Genomic DNA, 18,416 nt, shown 5'->3' with positions numbered 1-18,416 from the left:
GCCATTCGGGGGGTGAACCAACGGAAGGAAGACCTTTCTCTCTGTCTCTCTCTCACTGTCCACTCTCTCAAAACAAAAAAAAAAAAAAAACACTTTAATAGGGAGTTATTTTTGGTTTGGATGTCATGGAAATAAATGAATACTAATGTTTTTGCTATTTTCTAGTATTTAGAAGCCCAAGCTTTGGTAGAGTGTATTTTTAATAAAATTTTCTTAACCTTAAAGTTTTGGCTTAAGATTTTAAGGTGGAAAGGAATATAGTATGTTGGGATGATCTACGCTATCAAAACTAAGTTAGTAGATCTGAATATTCTTTTTTAGTATTGCTTAGACTCCTGTTTCTTGTGGTAAACAAAATCATTTATGCCATAGTTAAATTAGAACATTTCAGAAAAGATTTCTTTATATCTGAACACACTGCTTTTGAGACTGCTTATTTGATTCTTCGTTTATCTTTGTATACTTATTAAACTTCAATTATACTTTTTACAGTGCTGCACAGCTAGTGAGCTATCCAGGGAAGAACAAGATCCCCTTGAACTACCACATCGTTGAGGTATGCATTCCATGTGGAGCTTATTCTAAATTGTAGAATCTTTCTGTTGACCTTAAAGTATAATCTGTTCTTAGCTTTTTTTTTTTTTCCTTGCTACTTGTCAGGTAGTGAAAATTAACAAGGGGCGAGGAAATTGCTGTCAGTTTTGGTGCTCTGTTAGCCATGTTAGTAAAGAGAAAAAAGGAGGTTGAGACCAGTAGCCCAATGGAACTTTTGGTTGCCTATAAATTATTTAAATAGTATGTCTTCATTCATGGATAGTTATCAAGGATAATGTAAGTTAACTTCACACTCTATCAATAAATTGTCCACTTAACATGTATAAGTGGCTTAACTAGTTTAATATGCTATTTTACTTCAGGCAGATAGCATGTTTTTGGCTGTTCTAGCCTCACGTTAATAACATACACTTGTCTAGTGTATTATTTCATGTAACTCAGGGTAGGAATGAGTCTTTATTTACTCTCAGAAATCAAAAGAGCCAAATGGCTTGAAAGAATGACAAGCAGCAATGCTGTGCACCCATGTGAACTCAGACACAGGGTGATAGTAGTACAGCTGAGCTTTGTAGAGATTGAATTAATTTAAGTCACGGATGATGTCTGCTTGACACAGATCAAACCGATTCCTGCCTTATTCTGTTATGCTAAAGTGTTCTTGAGAGAGCCCAGTTATTTTGAGATGCACATTTTATTTATATTACAGTTTTGTGCTTTGTAAAAAATATTTTTTTAATGTCTGTCCTATCTATTAAACACGAGTTTGCTTTTGCTGTGAACTTGGTTCATTGAGATGTCGATTGAAATGCAAAGTGTGTCATTTTTATTCTGCACCATGTATAGAAATTCAGCAGACTGAAGTATAGGAGTGTGAAAGCTGGGTTAAGGGGAGAGAGTGTAGGCCAGGGCTTTAGAAGTGGTTGGGGGGACCAGAAGTTTCTGAGTGAGAAGCATGACAAAGTTGGGACTAGGTGTCTTTCAGGTGGCAGTGTGGAATGACTTGACTGTCATCTGTTTCCTGTCCTCGGAATCAAATGTGTGCTCACTGCTTAAAGGAACAAAGCTCTAATCCATCTCTTGAGTCCCTCAGCAAACTGCCTTCCTGAATCTGCTTTGAAATTTCCACATGGGAACTAGTCAGGTGGCCCTCTGGGAGGAGCATGGATCAAATGCACATTAATCTTATGTTCTTTCCTGGCTCAGTCATAGAGAAGAGGTGCTTGTTTCTGTACTCAGTATGGGGCTTTAAAAGAGCAAAATTTTAAAGGTTTAAAAAGTCATTCTTTTCATTACAAATGCCATGAATTTAGAATGAAGGCCTTTTGAATAGTGGGAGTGCTAAGATAGCATTTGTTTTGGCTTCTGACTCTTGATTGTTTTGTAGGTGATCTTTGCAGAGCTGTTCCAGCTTCCAGCACCACCTCACATTGATGTGATGTACACAACACTTCTCATTGAGCTGTGCAAACTTCAGCCTGGCTCTCTACCCCAAGTTGTATCCTTTCCTTTGCTTTTCAGACTTATTTTTTGGCCTGGCTTTAAAGGATTATTAACTTTTTCTGTTTGTGTGTTTAAATTTTGTATGAGTGTGTGCATGGGAGCATGCCTGTATTACATATGTGTACTTATATACCAGCAAAGTTGTCTGTATAGATACATACATCACTGTTTGGGTTAAGAAGTCCCCAAAAATACTATAAAAGAAAACATCTTGGCATTTTCCATATTAAAAAAAAGAAAAATTTAATTCTCCTGGACTAAAATACAGTCTTCTGGCTTTGATCTCCAGTAGATTAGTTATTCATTTGATTGGAGGATAAGGATAAATAATCCTTTGTATACCTAATGTTCGATTTTTTTTTTTTTTTTTTTTGACAGGCAGAGTGGACAGTGAGAGAGAGACAGAGAGAAAGGTCTTCTTTTTCCATTGGTTCACCCCCCAATGGCTGCTGCGGCTGGCGCACCGCGCCAATCTGAAGCCAGGAATCAGGTACCTCCTCCTGGTCTCATGCGGGTCCAGAGCCCAGGCACCTGGGCCATCCTCCACTGCCTTCCCAGGCCACAGCAGAGAGCTGGACTGGAAGAGGAGCAACCGGGACAGAACCCAGCGCCCCAACTGGGACTAGAACCCGGGGTGCTGGTGCCACAGGCGGAGGATTAGCCTATTGAGCCGTGGCGCTGGCCAGTGTTCGACTTCTAACATAAAAATAGTGGACAGTCTGTCCCCATTTTGAGAAAAGTATTAATTTATTGAGGTAGCATTTCTCAATTTTGATGTTATTTCCTCAGGCTTGAGGGTTTAAGAGTGTGGTTCTGATTTGCTTTGTTTTGATTGAGAAACATCTGAGTACGAGACATGGACATGGCGGCTAGCTCATGATCCCTCCCCCTGTTATAACAGAGACTGCATTGCCGTGCCTTCAACTCAGTTGGTCGTCCTTCCCTGGGACCCCTCCACTCTCATCATGGTGACATGATGGTCATTCCTTCCCTTCCCTTTTATTTATTTATTTTTTAAGATTTATTTATTTATTTGAAAGTTAGAGTTACACAGAGAGGAGAGGCAGAGAGAGAGAGAGAGAGAGATCGGTCTACCATCTGCTAGTTCATTCCCCAATTGGCCTCAATGGCCAGAGCTGCACCAATCTGAAGCCAGGAGCCAGGAGCTTCTTCAGGGCCTCCCACGCGGGTACAGGGGCCCAAGGACTTGGGCCACCTTCTACTGCTTTCCCAGGCCATAGCAGAGAGCTGGATCAGAAGTAGAGCAGCTGGGACTCGAACTGGCACCCATATGGGATGCCAGCACTGCAGGAGGCAGCTTTACCTGCTACGCCACAGCGCCGGTCCCTCCCTTGCTTCTTAAACTGTTGTGTCACTGGAAATATAAGAAGACTATATTTTGCCATTTAAAGGTTCAGGTTTCTCTAAGTGCATTAAATCAGTTTTCTTAAAACGTCTACTGTCTAACTAAATTCTTTTGTCTGCTACTTCTCTGAGGTATTTGGAGAAGTGTATTAAGCTCCCTCTCTAGTTGTGTATTTGCTATTTCTTGTAGTTCCCTCGGTCATCTTTTTGGTGAAGTGAAACTTTTGTCACTTTGAAGTGATTATCTTACATCGATTTTTGCCTTAAAAATTACATTTTTTTATGTTAATATAACTTCACCAGATTTGTTTTGGTTAGAATGTTTTCTGATTTTTAGATTTTCTGTATCATATTTTGTGGGTTTCTTATATACAGCATCAAGCTGTGCTTGTATCCACTCTAACAGTCTTCATTTTTTTTTTTAAGATTTACTTATTTGAAAGGCAGAATTGCAGAGAAGAAAAGAGGGAGTGAGGAAGAGAGAGCTTCCATCAGCTGGTTCATTCTCAAAATGGCCGCAACTGCCAGGGCTCGGCCAGTCTGAAGCCACAAGCCCAGAACTCCATCCAGATCTCCCACATGGGTGCAAGGACCCAAAAACTTGGGCCATCTTCCACTGCTTTTCCAGGTGCATTAGGGCACTGGATGGAAAGTGGAGCAGCTGGACTTGAACTTGTGTCCATATGGGATGCTGGCATTGCAGGCAGTGGCCCAACTGACTGCACAACAATGCTGGCCCCAACAATCTTCATGTTTTTTTTAAATATTTATTTTTATTTGAAAATTAGTTACAAAGAGAAAAGAGGGAGAAAGGGGGGGAGCAGAGAGAGAGAGAGAGCGCATCTGCTGGTTCATGCCCCAGGTGGCGGCAATAGCCAGAGCCTAGCTGAGCCAAAGCTGGGAGCCAGGAGCTCCTTCCAGATCTCCTGTGCGGGTCAACTTTTACTCTTCAATAAAATGAAAAACTTCATACTGGGAGAAAGAATTTGCAAAAAAAATGGACTTTAATACATAAAGCCTAGAATATACAAAGAAACTAAATTGGGACTATGCAATTTAAAAAGTAAAAGATTTGAACAGATACTTGGGCAAAGGAGAAGTATAGATGGTGGTCAAGCATAGTGATACTCAACATGATTAACCTTTAGAATTAAAACCACAATGAGCTTAACCACTATCCACTCAAATGATCAGAATTAAAAAGCAGCTGGAACTTTCATATCCTGCTGAAGGTGAATATAAGAAACTATAATTGGGCTGACATTGTGGTATGTGGTTAAAGCTGCCACCTGCAGCACTGGCATCCCATGTGGGAGCCAGCCGGTGTTCCGGCTGCTCTACCTCTGATCCAGCTCACTGCGAACAGCCTGGGAAAAAGCAGTAGATGGCCCAAGTACCTGGGGCTCTGCCACCCATAGAAGACCCAGAAGTTCCTTACATCAACCTGGCCTAAGCCTTGCTATTGTGGCCATTTGGAGAGTGAACCAGCGGATGGAAGAGTTCTCACTCTGTAGCTCTTTCAAATAAATAAGGAAGTCTTTAAAAATATATATATGATCACTTCATAAGAGTAATTTGGCATTTCTTTAAAATTTAAATATAGGGACAGCCATTTCGTTTAGTGGCTAGGATGCCCACATCCCATATCAGAATTCCTGGGTTCAGTCCCCAGCTCTAGCTCCTAATTCCAGTTTCCTGCTATTGCAGAATCTGGAAGATCGTAGTAATAGCTCAAGTAATTGGGTTCCTCCCCGCTACATGGGAGACCTGGATTGAGTCCCCGACTGCCACATTCAGCTCCAGGCTCGGCCCAGGACCACTGTGAGCCTGTGGGAAGTGAACCAGGAAATGGCAGGGACAGAGAGAGAACTGGTCACTCCCCAAATGGCCACAGTGGCCGAGCTGGGCCGATCTGAAGCCAGGGGCCTGGAGCTTCCTCCAGGTCTCCCACACGGGTGCAGGGGCCCAAGCAATTGGACCATCTTCTACTGCTTTCCCAGGCCATAAGAGAGATGAATCGGAAGCGGAGCAGCCAACACTCGAACCGGCCCCCATCCACTGTAAATCTAGCTGTTCTATTCCTAGGTATTTACCCAAGAGAAATGAAACTATATCCCACAAAGTTTGAGACATTAATGTTCATAGAAGGCTTTATTTATAATATTCCCAAACTGGAAATAATCTAAATATCCATCCACATGTGAATGGATAAACAAATTTTGTTGTGTTCTTACAATAGACTACTACTCAACAACAAACAAGTTTTTGATGCAGCCAGCGACATGAATGAATTGAAAAATGACTACACTGAAAGATACCAAATAATTCATAGAATATGAGCCATTCTTATGAAAGTAGAGAAAATACAAAATCTAGTTAAATAATAGATCAATGATTGCTTGAAGAGGAATGAAGGGGGAAAGGGGAAATCTTGGAGTATTTTCTTTCTTTTTCAAATAAATCTTTTTATAAAAAGTAAAAGGGTAGAGACAGAGGAAGAGAGGTCTTCCATCTGATGGTTCACTCCCCAAATGACTGCAATGGCCAGAGCTGTGCTGATCTGAATCCAGGAGCCAGGAGCGTCCTCCAGGTCTCCCATGTGGGTCCAGGGACCTAAGCACTTGGGCCATTCTATCCTGCTTTCCCAGGTACATTAGAAGAGAGCTGGAACTTGAACTGGCGCCCATATGGGATGCCATTGCTGCAGGCCAGGGCTTCAACCTGCGCCACAGCGCCAGCCCTTAAGGTATTTCCTTGATTTCATGGGTGTGTACAGTCCAGTTTTTAGTGTACATTGATATTTCCAAGCTGTTAAATTGGTTATGTTCAACATTAATCGAGTGCATGTTTGGTACAGTGGTTAAGAAGCCGCTTAGGGAGGCTGCATCCTATGCCAGCTTCTTGCTAATGTGTAGCTAGGGAGGCAGCAGGTGATGCATCAGGTAGTTGTCCCTTCCACTCATGTGGGAGACCTGGATTGAGGGTCAGGCTCCTGGCTTTGGCCTAGCCAAGCCTTGGCTGTTGTGGGCATCTGGGGAATAAAGCAGCACACAAATGTGTTCTCTCTTCCTCCCTCCCTCCCTCCCCGCTGTTTCTCTTTCAAATAAAAAAATGGAAAAAGATTTTCAAAGGCAGGAAGTATTTTATTTTTCTGTCATCACTTATTTCAGAAGAGGTTGAATAGTTTTCCTTAACCTCAAATCCACAGCTTGCACAGGCAACTGAAATGTTGTACATGCGTTTGGATACCATGAACACTACATGTGTAGACAGGTATAGTATTGCCATCATATTTCCATACTTAATGCTAACAGCTTCTCGTTGTACCTCATAAACGGATTTGATCAAAACATTGCGTTTTCTTTCTTGCCTCCTCCAAACAGCCCTTGTGTAATAACAAGACGTACACCTGCTCTACTTCAGCGTTAGTTTCTGTTTCAGGCTTCAGTGCAGAACGCCCATGCGCTTGTTCTTTCATTTAATTCATTTTTTCGATATTTTCTCTTAAAATTACACATAACCTTTCAAAAGGGGTTTTAGACTAATTCTTGTGTAGGAGAGTTTAATGTTGCTTATTATGCATGTAACTTCTAAATGTTTTACCCCAAAATAAACATTTTAATTCTGCCTCCCATAAATTTTTTTGAAGAATACCCATAATGTGAATTGATGGTATCTCCTAAAATAATTAGCTTTGACAAGACGTCTTTTCAGACCTTTAACTTCATGACTGTCTGCTTATAGAAAAGACCATATTGTATTTTTATATCTGTGGTAGTTACATATCCACTATTTTGCAGGGTGAGTTTGTGTGGTCACCTTTATTAGCTGGTGTTATTTCTTCTGTCAGTTTCCCAAATAAGGACAAGTATTGGACATTTCTTCCATTTCCACGATCTTTTATGTCCATTGTTTATATTCCATATCTGAAAATTGTCAGTAAGGGCTATCCTGTGTCACCTATTACCTCGAGTAATTTCAGTGATTGAAATGCTAGACATATGGGAGGCATTCCTCTTTTTTCTTTTAAAAAAAATTATTTATTTATTTGAAAGAGTTACACAGAGGAGAGGCAGAGAGAGAGAGAGGTCTTCCATCCACTGGTTTACTCCCCAATTGGCTGCAATGGCCAGAGCTGCGCTGATCAGGAACTTCTTCCAGATCTCCCACGCAGATGCAGGGGCCCGAGGACTTGTGCCATCTTCCACTGCTTTCCCAGGCCATAGCAGAGAGCTGGATCGGAAGTAGAGCAGCTGGGTATCTCGAACTGGCACCCATATGGGATGCTGGCGCTTCAGGCCACGGTGTTAACCCGCTGCGCCACAGCACTGGCCCCGGGGGGTGTTCTTTAAGACAGTGTCAGGCCAGCGCTGTGGCACAGCAGGTTAAAGCCTTGGCCTGAAGCACTAGCATCCCATATGGGCTGAAGAAGCTCCTGGCTCCTGGCTTTGGATTGGCGCAGCTCTGGCCGTTGTGGCCATCTGGGGAGTGAACCAGTGAATGGGAGGCCTCTCTTATCTCTATCTCTGTAACTCTGTCTTTAAAATAAATAAATCTTTTAAAAAAAGTGTCATGGAAAAAAAAGTGTCTGATTTTTTTTTCCCCCCTCACTATAGTTAATAAAATGCCAGTTGTGTTGAGTACCCCTATTGTACCATTCATTCAGCAGGTACTTATTGGGCTATACAAAATTCTTAGCATTAATCTTTTAATTTCAATTTCATCTTAGTGTCCCTACATAAAACAGGTGTATGAGTCATGTCTGTTACCTAGAAAGAACAGAAGATATTAATGTTGGAGAGGTGAGATAGGGACTGTTACAAAAGAGAGGATTTGCAGAGAAAAAAGTGGCAAGAGAAAATACAACTGTGTAGGGGAACATGCCTTTGTAAGGTTTTATCTGAAGAATTAGACAAATTATTGTTCTAAATTATGACCGCTCCTTTCTATTTGTCTCCTTTTCACTATATAGGTTTATTAATTGGTTTTCTCATCATCTAAGTAACTTCCAGTTCCGTTGGAGCTGGGAAGATTGGTAAGTGGTGATATCTTTTATTCTTCCTTTCTCCTGAGTCAGAAGACTGTTATTTGAAACCGTGACATAAAATCAGACATCTTCACTGTCTGCTAAGAGCAAGTGCAAATGTGTCAGAACTTACAAAGCCACGTTTCTTCATTAGGTCAGACTGTCTTACTCAAGATCTGGAAAGTCCCAAACCAAAGTTTGTAAGAGAAGTTCTAGAAAAATGTATGAGGTAAGTTCTTTGTGTTTTAAGTACCAAGTATTCAAGCTGTAAAACGATTTCAAATGTTTAGAAGCGTTGCCCAGATAGTACAAAGGAGTTCGTATCCTGTTCATGGAGATTCCCTGGTTGTTGACATTGTACACATTTGCTCTGATGCTCAGTCCTTTTTTCCCTCTTTCTCTGTGCACCATTTGACCTTTGAGAACAAGGTGCAGACATAGTGGCCCATTCCTCCCTCAGAATCCACTACATGTGTTTTCTCACACGAAGCCCGCTGTCCTACATAGCCGCATACAACTCTCCAACTTGGGAAATTGGCCCTGGGATAGCAATAGTGTACAGTTCCCAGACACTGCTAAAACTTTACATCATCCCAACAAACGTCTTTGCATTCTGGTGTCCTGTTCAAGAACACATGTAGTATTGAGTTGTCATTCTCTTCTGACCCCTCTGGTCTTGAACAAGTCTTTCATGTCCTTGTCAGTTGGAAAGAGTCTAGAACTTTCTTAGATTGCTGTGACCACTCCTCATGTGCAAACTCTGCTGTGCTCCCATCAGGAGGCACATGGATCCCATCCCAGTGATGTTCATCTCGATCCCTGGGTCATGCCAGTGTCAGCCAGCTCTCTCCACCTGAACCTCACTGGCTTCCCCCTGGGGATGGGTTAGTATTTCGTGGGAGGGTATTCCAAGGTTATACTCTTACCCTATTTTTCACAAACATCTGCTCTCCACTTAGCCACAAATTATCAGGGTGGTGATTCTTGCTCCGTTTTTTCCTACATTTATTGGTTGTCATTCTTCTATAAGAAAGACCTGTCTTTTCTCTCTATTTATATATTTATCTTCTTTTTTATGTATCAGTAGAGACTAATGAGTTTGTATCATTCAATAAGTTATAAACTATGAATTTATTAATATCCCCAACATTCATTGAGCATTTCCTGATTTTCTTTCACAAGATATTTGCCAGAAAACACAAAGTAATAGTAGAGTATGGTATTAATCAGCTTTTTATTATTAAAATGAAATATCTGAGAAAAGCAACTTTATAAATTATAGAGGCTTTAGTTTTTTAATATCCATTTATTTACTTATTTGCATGGCAGAGTGACAGAGAAATGGATCTTCCATCTGCCTATGTACTGCCCAAACATTTGCAACAGCCAGAGTATAGACCAGGCTGAAGCCAGAATCCCAGAACTCCATGTGGGTTTCCCACATGGGTGGCAGGGACTCAAGTACTTGGACCAGAATATGCTGCCTTCCCAGGCATATTAGTGGGAAGCTGGATCCAAAGCAGAGTGGTTAGCCCTGGGATCTGCTCCCTGGTCCAGGATGCCAGAACCCCAGGCGAGGCCTTTACCCACTGCTGTACAACATGCCCCAATATCTCATGCATGTATAGCCTTCCTCTCTGCTGTGACTTGCAGAATCCTTAGGCAGTAAGAAAGTCGGTTCCTGTCATCCTCAGTATGTGTTCACTGGGCATAATATAGCCAGTCTCTCAGTCATGCAGCTGTCTGCTCCACTCCACCCCATTGTCTCCCCACATCCTAGTCCAACAGGCTTGGGGCTTACTATCACTGTAATACCTCAGTGCAAGCCAGTAAGATTTCAAGTAGGCCTGAATTTTGGTCTGCTGGCTTAGATATGTAAAGCCTCCCCATGCCCCCCCCCCCCCTTTTTTTTTTTTTCTTAAACCTTTTTGCTTCTTGGTTGTTGTCTGAGTTCAGATTATTGGAGATTATTCCTTTCCGGGTAAGGTGGGGGTTACCATGAATGCTACTGGTGAAAGATATGTTCTGAGGCTGTTGTTTGTATTATAGGTTGTCTTACCATCAGCGTATATTAGATATTGTTCCTCCTACCTTCTCAGCTCTGTGTCCTGCAAACCCAACCTGCATTTACAAGTATGGAGATGAAAGTAGCAGTAAGTAACAAAACAAAGACCTCTGTCTTTAAAAACTACCTCGAAATCAGTTAATTAAGGTGAAAAGACTTTCTCTCTTCATGGGGTTTATAGTTTCTGTATTTGAAGGGTAGTCTGTCACTAACTAGTATTCTGTCATCATTTTGAAGATTTTGTCATGATCTAATTAGCCATCGCTGGTTTATAGTTTTTTTTCTCTTGATACAGTTTGCAACATTATGTACAAGAAGACATCATTTTAACTTTTTGGTGCTAAATGTGGCAAGAAGAACTTATAAACTGAAAATGTGTATTTGTCATGACAACGGAGATAGCTTGAACTGCTTATCTAGTGACAGTTAAGATTGTGTTGACAACGTGGGTGCACACATCTGGCAGTGTGCTTCTAGAAGTAAATTCTTAAGTACAGTTCTCTTAGTTTTAGTCACAGAATCTCAGATGGCCTTATAAATCAGAGGGACTATAATCTGATGGTGCCGTTTTGCACTTTGCCTGGTTTATACACTCAGTTAAGGTAACGTACGTTGTTGTCTGGAGTTTTTCCACATTGGGTTTTTCAGATTGCTCTGAACACAGCACTTCTGCGAGCCTTCCATTTCATGTTGTATAGAGGGTCTTTGGGTTTGGAAACTGGTCTTCATTGCCTTCTCATACTATATCCCTGGTTCTCCTAGTGACACCTGTTTTCCTTGGAAATTGTGATGTTAAGTATGTTTCCTGTGTCATGCAACTCTTGAGAATTGGGTATATTTGTACAAATTTTACCATAAAGAAGTTGATTCCAGGAGATCAAGCTAGTTTTGCTTCTGAGTAGTGGACAGATTTGGTGCACTGCGACTAGGCTCATAGCCCTGTGCAGTGCATGTAGCACTTAGACATTGCTGTGTGTTACGGTGGCCCAGGGAATCTTCGGCTGCAGTCTTTGCTGGAGCTCAGACATTTCCCTTCAGGAGTAGCCTAGCCTAGCATTCAGAGCCTTCCTGGATGTTCTTCCTGTTCCCCCAGTGCCAGAACTACTATTTTAATTTTTTTTTTAATCCTTATATTTGTCTCATGCTATTTATTCTTCCCTATGTCTTTCTTTCTTTGTGGCTTTATTGTAGGCTAGAGAGTTAAGTTTCTGTTCTCTTCCCAGGATTTGGTCCCAGTTGTACTGTAAACATTTTTAACCTTTATCATTATTATTATTTAGATTTATTTATTTGAGAGACAAAGGAAAGAGATCTTCCATCCACTTCACTCCCCAGATGGCCATGGCTGGGCAGATCCAAAGCCAGGAGCCTCCTCTTGGTTTCCCATGGCAGTACATGGGCCCAAGGACTTGAGCCATCTTCTACTGCTTTCCCAGGCCGTAGCAGAGAGCTGGATCAGAAGTGGAGCAGCCAGGACTCAAACCGGTGCCCATATGGGATGCTGGCACTGCAGGCGGTAGCTTTACCCACTACACCACAACACCAGCAGCCCCAATTTTTAACCTTTAATAAGTCAGTTTTATGTGGCTCTTTTGTTCTCTCTGATGCTAATATCTCTATTCCCCAGCCAGAGTGTAAGCTGCCTGACAAGTGACAGGATTTTTGTTTTTCTGCCTTTATTTTCTCTCCCATTTTCAGGGAAAAGCTTAGAGCAGGTGTTACAGGACTGTCCTCCTGTGACCTGTTGGAACTGACTATTCATGCCAGGTGTCTAGTAACTCAGTCTATGTCAGGATTGCCCTTTTTGTTACCTCTTTGTCTGCCTTACATTAAAAATAGATTTTCTGTTGCTCTGGTGATGGCTTACAGGATATATTAGCACACATTTTATAGATTGACTGGACAGATAGGAACTAATAATAAACCCAGGGAGTCACTTCAGATGTATGGCTCAGCAAAAACCCTTCAACTCGACAGTTTACTTGGTTCAAACTCAAATTTAGCAGGAATAAGAAGGGCAGTGGCAAAAATGAGAGAGCGATACATTGATTCCAGGCTGTGAACTTACAAAGGCCCAGATTAACTACAGGCTGCTAAAGGACCGTTGTGACTATATCCTTTTTCCTCTTACCCCTCATCCTTGAACATACACTAAGTATTGATCTTGGGGGAAAAAGAGTATTTTATTTTGAAGGGAATTTTTTTTTTAAGTTTCTCAGTTACTTAACTGTTTGTAAAAATAGTTTTTAAAATTGATCTGCTCTTCCCCCATTCTGTGTTTAGATTCTCTTCCTGGACATTCTGTGGCCCTCTGTTTAGCTGTTGCCTTTAAAAGTAAGGCCACCAACGATGAAATATTCAGCATTCTGAAAGATGTACCAAACCCCAACCAGGACGACGATGATGGTAAGGGAATTCAGTATTCAGTGAAACTCTGTATAGGCCAAGGTAAAGCATCAGCATGACTCTGGCAACGTGAGTTTCTCTTCAGTTCCAATGAATTTCATAAATTAATATGTCTCTCTGTTAAGTTGTTCTTATAACCCAGGTATTTTCCCCCTGTGAACTAGCTTATATTAGGAATATAAATTGCATCCTATACACAAAGTAAAATGTATCATCATTCAAGGATTTTTAAACATTCCTTACTTTCACTGTAGAAGAGTTCTGAATGGGAAGAATAAAAGTGGATATTTTCTCCCAAGTAAGCTATTAGAATAATACTGTTTTTCTTTAAGACTTATTTATTTTATTTGAAAGGGAGAGTTACAGAGAGGGAGAGACAGACAGATCTTCCATTTGCTTGTTCACTCCCCAAATGGCTGCAGCTGCTGGAGTTGGGCCAGACTGAATCTAAGAGCCAGGAACATTTTCCCCTTCTCCCACTTGGTGCAGGGGCTCAAGCATTTGAGCCATCTTCCACTGCCTTCCCAGGCACATTAGCAGGAAGCTGGATCAGAAGTGGAGCAGCTGGGACTTGAACCTGTGTCCGTGTGGGATGCCAGTGCCGCAGATAGTGGCTTAACCTGCCAGCCCCTAGAATAATAATGTTATTTAATGTTTCCTTAATATACTGAGGGTACTTTTTTAAGAAGTACATGAAAAGGGGCCGATGCTGTGGCATAGAAGGTTAAGCCTCCACCTGCAGTGTCAGAAGGGTGGGAATGAGAGTGTGGAGGGGAGGCAGGTATGGTGGGAAGAATCACTATATTCCTAAAGTTATATCTATGAAAAGCATGAAGTTTGTATTCCTTAAGTAAGGTTTCTGTCCAGGGCGGGGGCAAGATTTATTAGGGACCAGATGTTGCATAGGTTAAGCCTCCACCTGTAGTGCCAGCATCCCATATCGGTACCACTTTGAGTCACAGCTGCTCCTCTGCTGATCCAGCTCCCTGCTAGTGCACCTAGGAGAATGGCAGAAGAAGGCCCAAGTACTTGGACCCCTGCACCTACATGAGAGACCTGGAAGAAGCTCCTGGCTTCAGCCTGGCTCAGCCCTCACCATTGCAGGCATTTGGGGAGTGACCCAGTGGATGGAAGATCCATCCCTCTCTCTCCCTCTCTGTATCAGTTACAGAGTAAAGAGAAACAGAAAGGTCTTCTGTCCACTGGTTCACTCCTCAAACCGCCACAATGGCCAGGCCGAAGCCAGAAGCTTTGTCCAGCTCTAATACATGGATGCAGGGACCCAAGGACCTCTGGGCCATCCTCTGCTTTCCTTGGTGCATTAGCAGGGAGCTAGATCAGAAGTGGAGCAGCCAGGACTTGAACTGTCATCCATATGGGATGCCAGAATTGCAGGCAGCAGCTTAACCAGTTTTGCCACAACTCTGACCTTTGTCAGATATCTTAAGATATAAGCTTAGGTGTTTACCAGTTTTGTTGATGTATGACCTTGCTATCATATAGGGAGACTATGAATAAGGAAATCGGTGTAGCATCTTTTAAAGAAATGGCCCATACAGGATCAGCTGGGAAACATAGTCCCATAGAACTAAGAATTAAGATTGTGCTTAGTTTCATATTTTGAGTATTTGAAATCAGTAATGGTCTTTTATTCTTTTTAATACTAAAAGATGCTATATAAATGTCTGACATAGTGTTTTGTTTTGAGCATTCGTTCTAGGTGAGGCACCAAGGAATTGCTGTACTCGATTTTTTTTTTTTTTTTCATCTTGCTATGAACTATTTTTCAGATGAAGGATTCAGTTTCAACCCGTTGAAAATAGAGGTGTTTGTGCAGACCCTGCTGCACTTGGCAGCCAAGTCCTTCAGCCACTCCTTCAGTGCCCTGGCCAAGTAAGTGAGCAGCAGCAGCACGGAGCCTTTCTGGGGGCTTGGGACTCACTGAGCTTCAGTGATACACTGATTTTTTTTTTTAACCTAAAATTGATTAATATGAAGATCTTAATATATAATTTCACACAGTGGGTTTTGTTTTAGTTAAAATTTCTGTTCCCTGGCTTCTTTCAGTCTGTATGTAAAGTGTACACATGGAATGTATACTTTTTCGTACATTTGGAGAAACGAATACAATCGCGGGTCCTTGGAACAGTCGTATATATATATAGTCCATAGCTCCTGTGCTGCCTGAAGCATCCTCTGAAAGCAAGGGAAGCAGAAATGAGAGCCAGCTACATTCTGGGGAGCCACCCAGAGGTTGGCATCTAAAGACTGATTTCTAACTCACCAGACAGCTCAGCAAAAGAAAGAACTTATAGATCCTGGATCCTGCTTCGGCCACGGCGGGAGGGAAGGGAGCTGGCTATCTCACTCCTTCCCAGCTTCCCAGGCTCTGTACTGCTTGCAGGGTTCCCACAGAGAATGAAAACAGACACTTCAGATTTGCAGACCGTTCCTTAACATTAACTTGTCCCTAGATCCTGAGCTTATAGTATAATATGATTTTCTGTTATATCTTCAATGATTAATATTTGGTAATATTGCACTTAGATATTATAAATTGAGTAACCTTGCAAACATTAAAAGGAGTAAGTGTATGTGACATTTTTTCCCTGTGTTGTCTAAAGGTTTCATGAAGTCTTCAAAACACTAGCAGAGAGTGATGAAGGAAAGTTACACGTGCTGAGAGTTATGTTTGAGGTTTGGAGGAACCATCCGCAGGTAAGCCATGTTGTGGCTCCCTCATTGTTTGACTACAAAAATTAGGCAACTAATTACCTGTTTCTGTTTGTAAAACAATTTTTTAATTCTGTGTATTATTAAAAGGCATTGAAGGCCGGCGCCGTGGCTTAACAGGCTAATCCTCCGCCTTGTGGCGCCGGCACACTGGGTTCTAGTCCCGGTTGGGGCGCCGGATTCTATCCAGGTTGCCCCTCTTCCAGGCCAGCTCTCTGCTATGGCCCGGGAAGGCAGTGGAGGATGGCCCAAGTGCTTGGGCCCTGCACCCGCATGGGAGACCAGGAGAAGCACCTGGCTCCTGGCTTCGGATCAGCGAGATGCGCCGGCCGCAGCGGCCATTGGAGGGTGAACCAACCACAAAAGGAAGACCTTCCTCTCTCTCTCTCACTATCCACTCTGCCGGTCCAAAAAAAAAAAAAAAAAAGAAAAAAAAAATTTTTAGGTGTTACCATTTAGTTCTTTTCATTCAATCTTTGTTAGTGTGTGTGTGTGTGTGACTATTTATTTGAAAGAGTTAGAGAGGGAGACACAGAGAGGGAGGCCTTCCATCTACCGGTTCACACCCAGATGGCTGCAACAGCCAGTGCTGGGCCAGGCTGAAGCCAGGAGCTCCCAGGTCTCCCACATGGGCAGCAGGGGCCCAAACACTTGGGCCATCTTCTGCTACTTTTCCCAGGCCATTAGCAAGGAGCTGGATCGGGAGTGGAGCAGCTGGGACTTGAACTGATTGCCCATATGGGATGAGGGCATCTCAGGCTATACCACAACACTGGCCCCAATTTGTTAATATTTCTTATAGTACTAGAACCAAGCAAGGAGCAAAATAAATCTGAAGACCTACTGGCCAAATTGATTAATTTCATAGCCACTAAGAAGGAATGTTATAGCCCCACTGTTTTACTTTATAGCAGTTTTATTTTGGCATACATACAAATGTTTACCCTAATATTTACCCTAATAATTGTCTCATTACAGATGATTGCTGTACTGGTGGATAAGATGATTCGTACACAGATTGTTGATTGTGCTGCAGTAGCAAATTGGATCTTTTCTTCAGAACTGTCTCGTGATTTTATTAGGTAATAGGACTGACTTTACAACGTTTTTAATTCTCTAAGAATTGGCATATGTTATGTGTTGTCTCTTAAACATGAACTAAAAATTCTGGTCCAAACTAGGTGGTGTCAATACCCTAATGGTCCATTCTGGTAGGATTGGACTTCATAGGTATTTCTAGACAATGGAAATACCCATAGCCCATCAGGTTGCAGCATCTCTTAGGGTCACACTCATCAGTTGAATCAAGTCTAAGCCAGTCAGGTAGAAGTGCTGTCAGAGGACTGTTGGGAAGGAGGATGTGGAAGAGCTGGCTGTGTGTTGGAGTCTCTGCTAGGCCAGATGGGGCTCGGGTATATCAATCATGCCAGGGCAAGGAAAGCCTGGAAACATTTGCATCTTGGCCCCAAAATCCTAGATACAATGCAGAGGATTCATTCTACACCTGTTCCCCATAAAGGGAAGAAACTTCTCATTAACTTGGTTCTTATTTGTGAAATTTCACAGGCTTTAGAATTGGTTGGGACTGAGATAGCAGGAGATGACACAAAACAGTACAAAAGTGAATTACTTGGAAACAAAAATCTATCGCAGCCTTTACCTTCTCCGCGGTACCTGTGATTACGTGAGGACACTGGTCTGACGCGGCCTGAGTCCTCGCTGTGACGGGGTGTGAGCTAAGGTTGTCACTAGTCAGTGGGCGATCAGAAATACAACAGAAAGCATTCTCAGGTTTGCACTGAGAAAACTGACCATCCTGTTATGTTAACCATTACTATGAGTGAAAGGAGGTTCCACTGTTCACATTTTAAAGAAAATCGTCACAGAATGTTTAAACAGCTTTCCCAGAGTCACAAATCGGTGCAGAGCCAGGATTCAGACTCAGGCAGGCATTCTAGAATCAAGTTGTTGAGCAAGAGCTCTGTGTCCTCTCAGATATCTCTAACTCTGCCACACCTTCTCCCCCGACTTCAGGATGAACGAGCTCTGCCTGTCCATCCTATCTTCTAGCATTTTAGACTGAAAGTTTGTGCACAAATTTTTAATATTTTATTTTAAAAGGCAGAGTTAGGCAGAGAGAGAGAGAGAGAGAAAAGGAGAGGTCTTCATCCGCTGGTTCACTCCACAGAGGGCCACAACAGCCGTAGCTGTGCCAATCCAAAGTCAGGAACCAGGAGCTTTTTCCGGGTCTCCCAGGTGTGTGAAGGGGCCCAAGGACTTGGGCCATCTTCTACTGCTTTCCCAGGCCATAGCAGAGAGCTGGATCAGAAGTGGAGCAGCTGGGACTCGAACCGATGCCCATATGGGATGCTTGCACTGCAGGTGGCAGCTTTACCTGCTACGCCACAGCACCGGCCCCCAGATCTTTTTTTTAATAGTGATTTATTTATTTTTAAGGGCAGAGTCATTAGGGTGGGGGTGAAGATGGAGGAGGTGGTAATGGGGGATCTTCCATCTACTGGTTCATATCTCAAATGCCCGCAACAGCCAGGGTTGGGCCAGGCCAAATCCAGGAGCTAGGAACTCCATCTGGGTCTCAGGAACTCAAGTACTTTGGCCATTGTGCACTGCCCTGCCAAAGCGCATTAGCAGGAAGCCGGGGCTGCTGCAGAATGCAGCAGTGGGAGCTCAGACCGGACACTCTGATCGGGATGCAGCCATAAGCCACTGAACCACAATGGCCCACCTCATGCAGAGTCTTATCGT

At 42.6% G+C, this 18,416-nt stretch overlaps 1 protein-coding gene across 2 annotated transcripts in view; it reads left to right on the top strand.

Annotated features, from left to right (window-relative positions):
* NCBP1 (nuclear cap binding protein subunit 1) overlaps positions 1 to 18,416 on the top strand; it is a 43,371-nt gene that overhangs the window by 19,154 nt on the left and 5,801 nt on the right. For both annotated transcript variants that reach the window (XM_062207903.1, XM_062207904.1), the window contains 10 exons: positions 493 to 556; positions 1,940 to 2,050; positions 6,629 to 6,693; positions 8,393 to 8,455; positions 8,601 to 8,675; positions 10,496 to 10,599; positions 12,795 to 12,917; positions 14,708 to 14,810; positions 15,542 to 15,635; positions 16,629 to 16,732. In XM_062207903.1, coding sequence (XP_062063887.1) covers positions 493 to 556; positions 1,940 to 2,050; positions 6,629 to 6,693; positions 8,393 to 8,455; positions 8,601 to 8,675; positions 10,496 to 10,599; positions 12,795 to 12,917; positions 14,708 to 14,810; positions 15,542 to 15,635; positions 16,629 to 16,732 — 906 coding nt within the window. The remainder of the gene's footprint in view (positions 1 to 492; positions 557 to 1,939; positions 2,051 to 6,628; positions 6,694 to 8,392; positions 8,456 to 8,600; positions 8,676 to 10,495; positions 10,600 to 12,794; positions 12,918 to 14,707; positions 14,811 to 15,541; positions 15,636 to 16,628; positions 16,733 to 18,416) is intronic.

This window comes from Lepus europaeus, chromosome 12 (genome assembly GCF_033115175.1).
Source record: "Lepus europaeus isolate LE1 chromosome 12, mLepTim1.pri, whole genome shotgun sequence".
Taxonomy (NCBI): domain Eukaryota; kingdom Metazoa; phylum Chordata; class Mammalia; order Lagomorpha; family Leporidae; genus Lepus; species Lepus europaeus.
The sequence above is the reverse complement of the archived record's forward strand: the minus strand, read 5'-3'. Positions and strand labels throughout refer to the sequence as shown.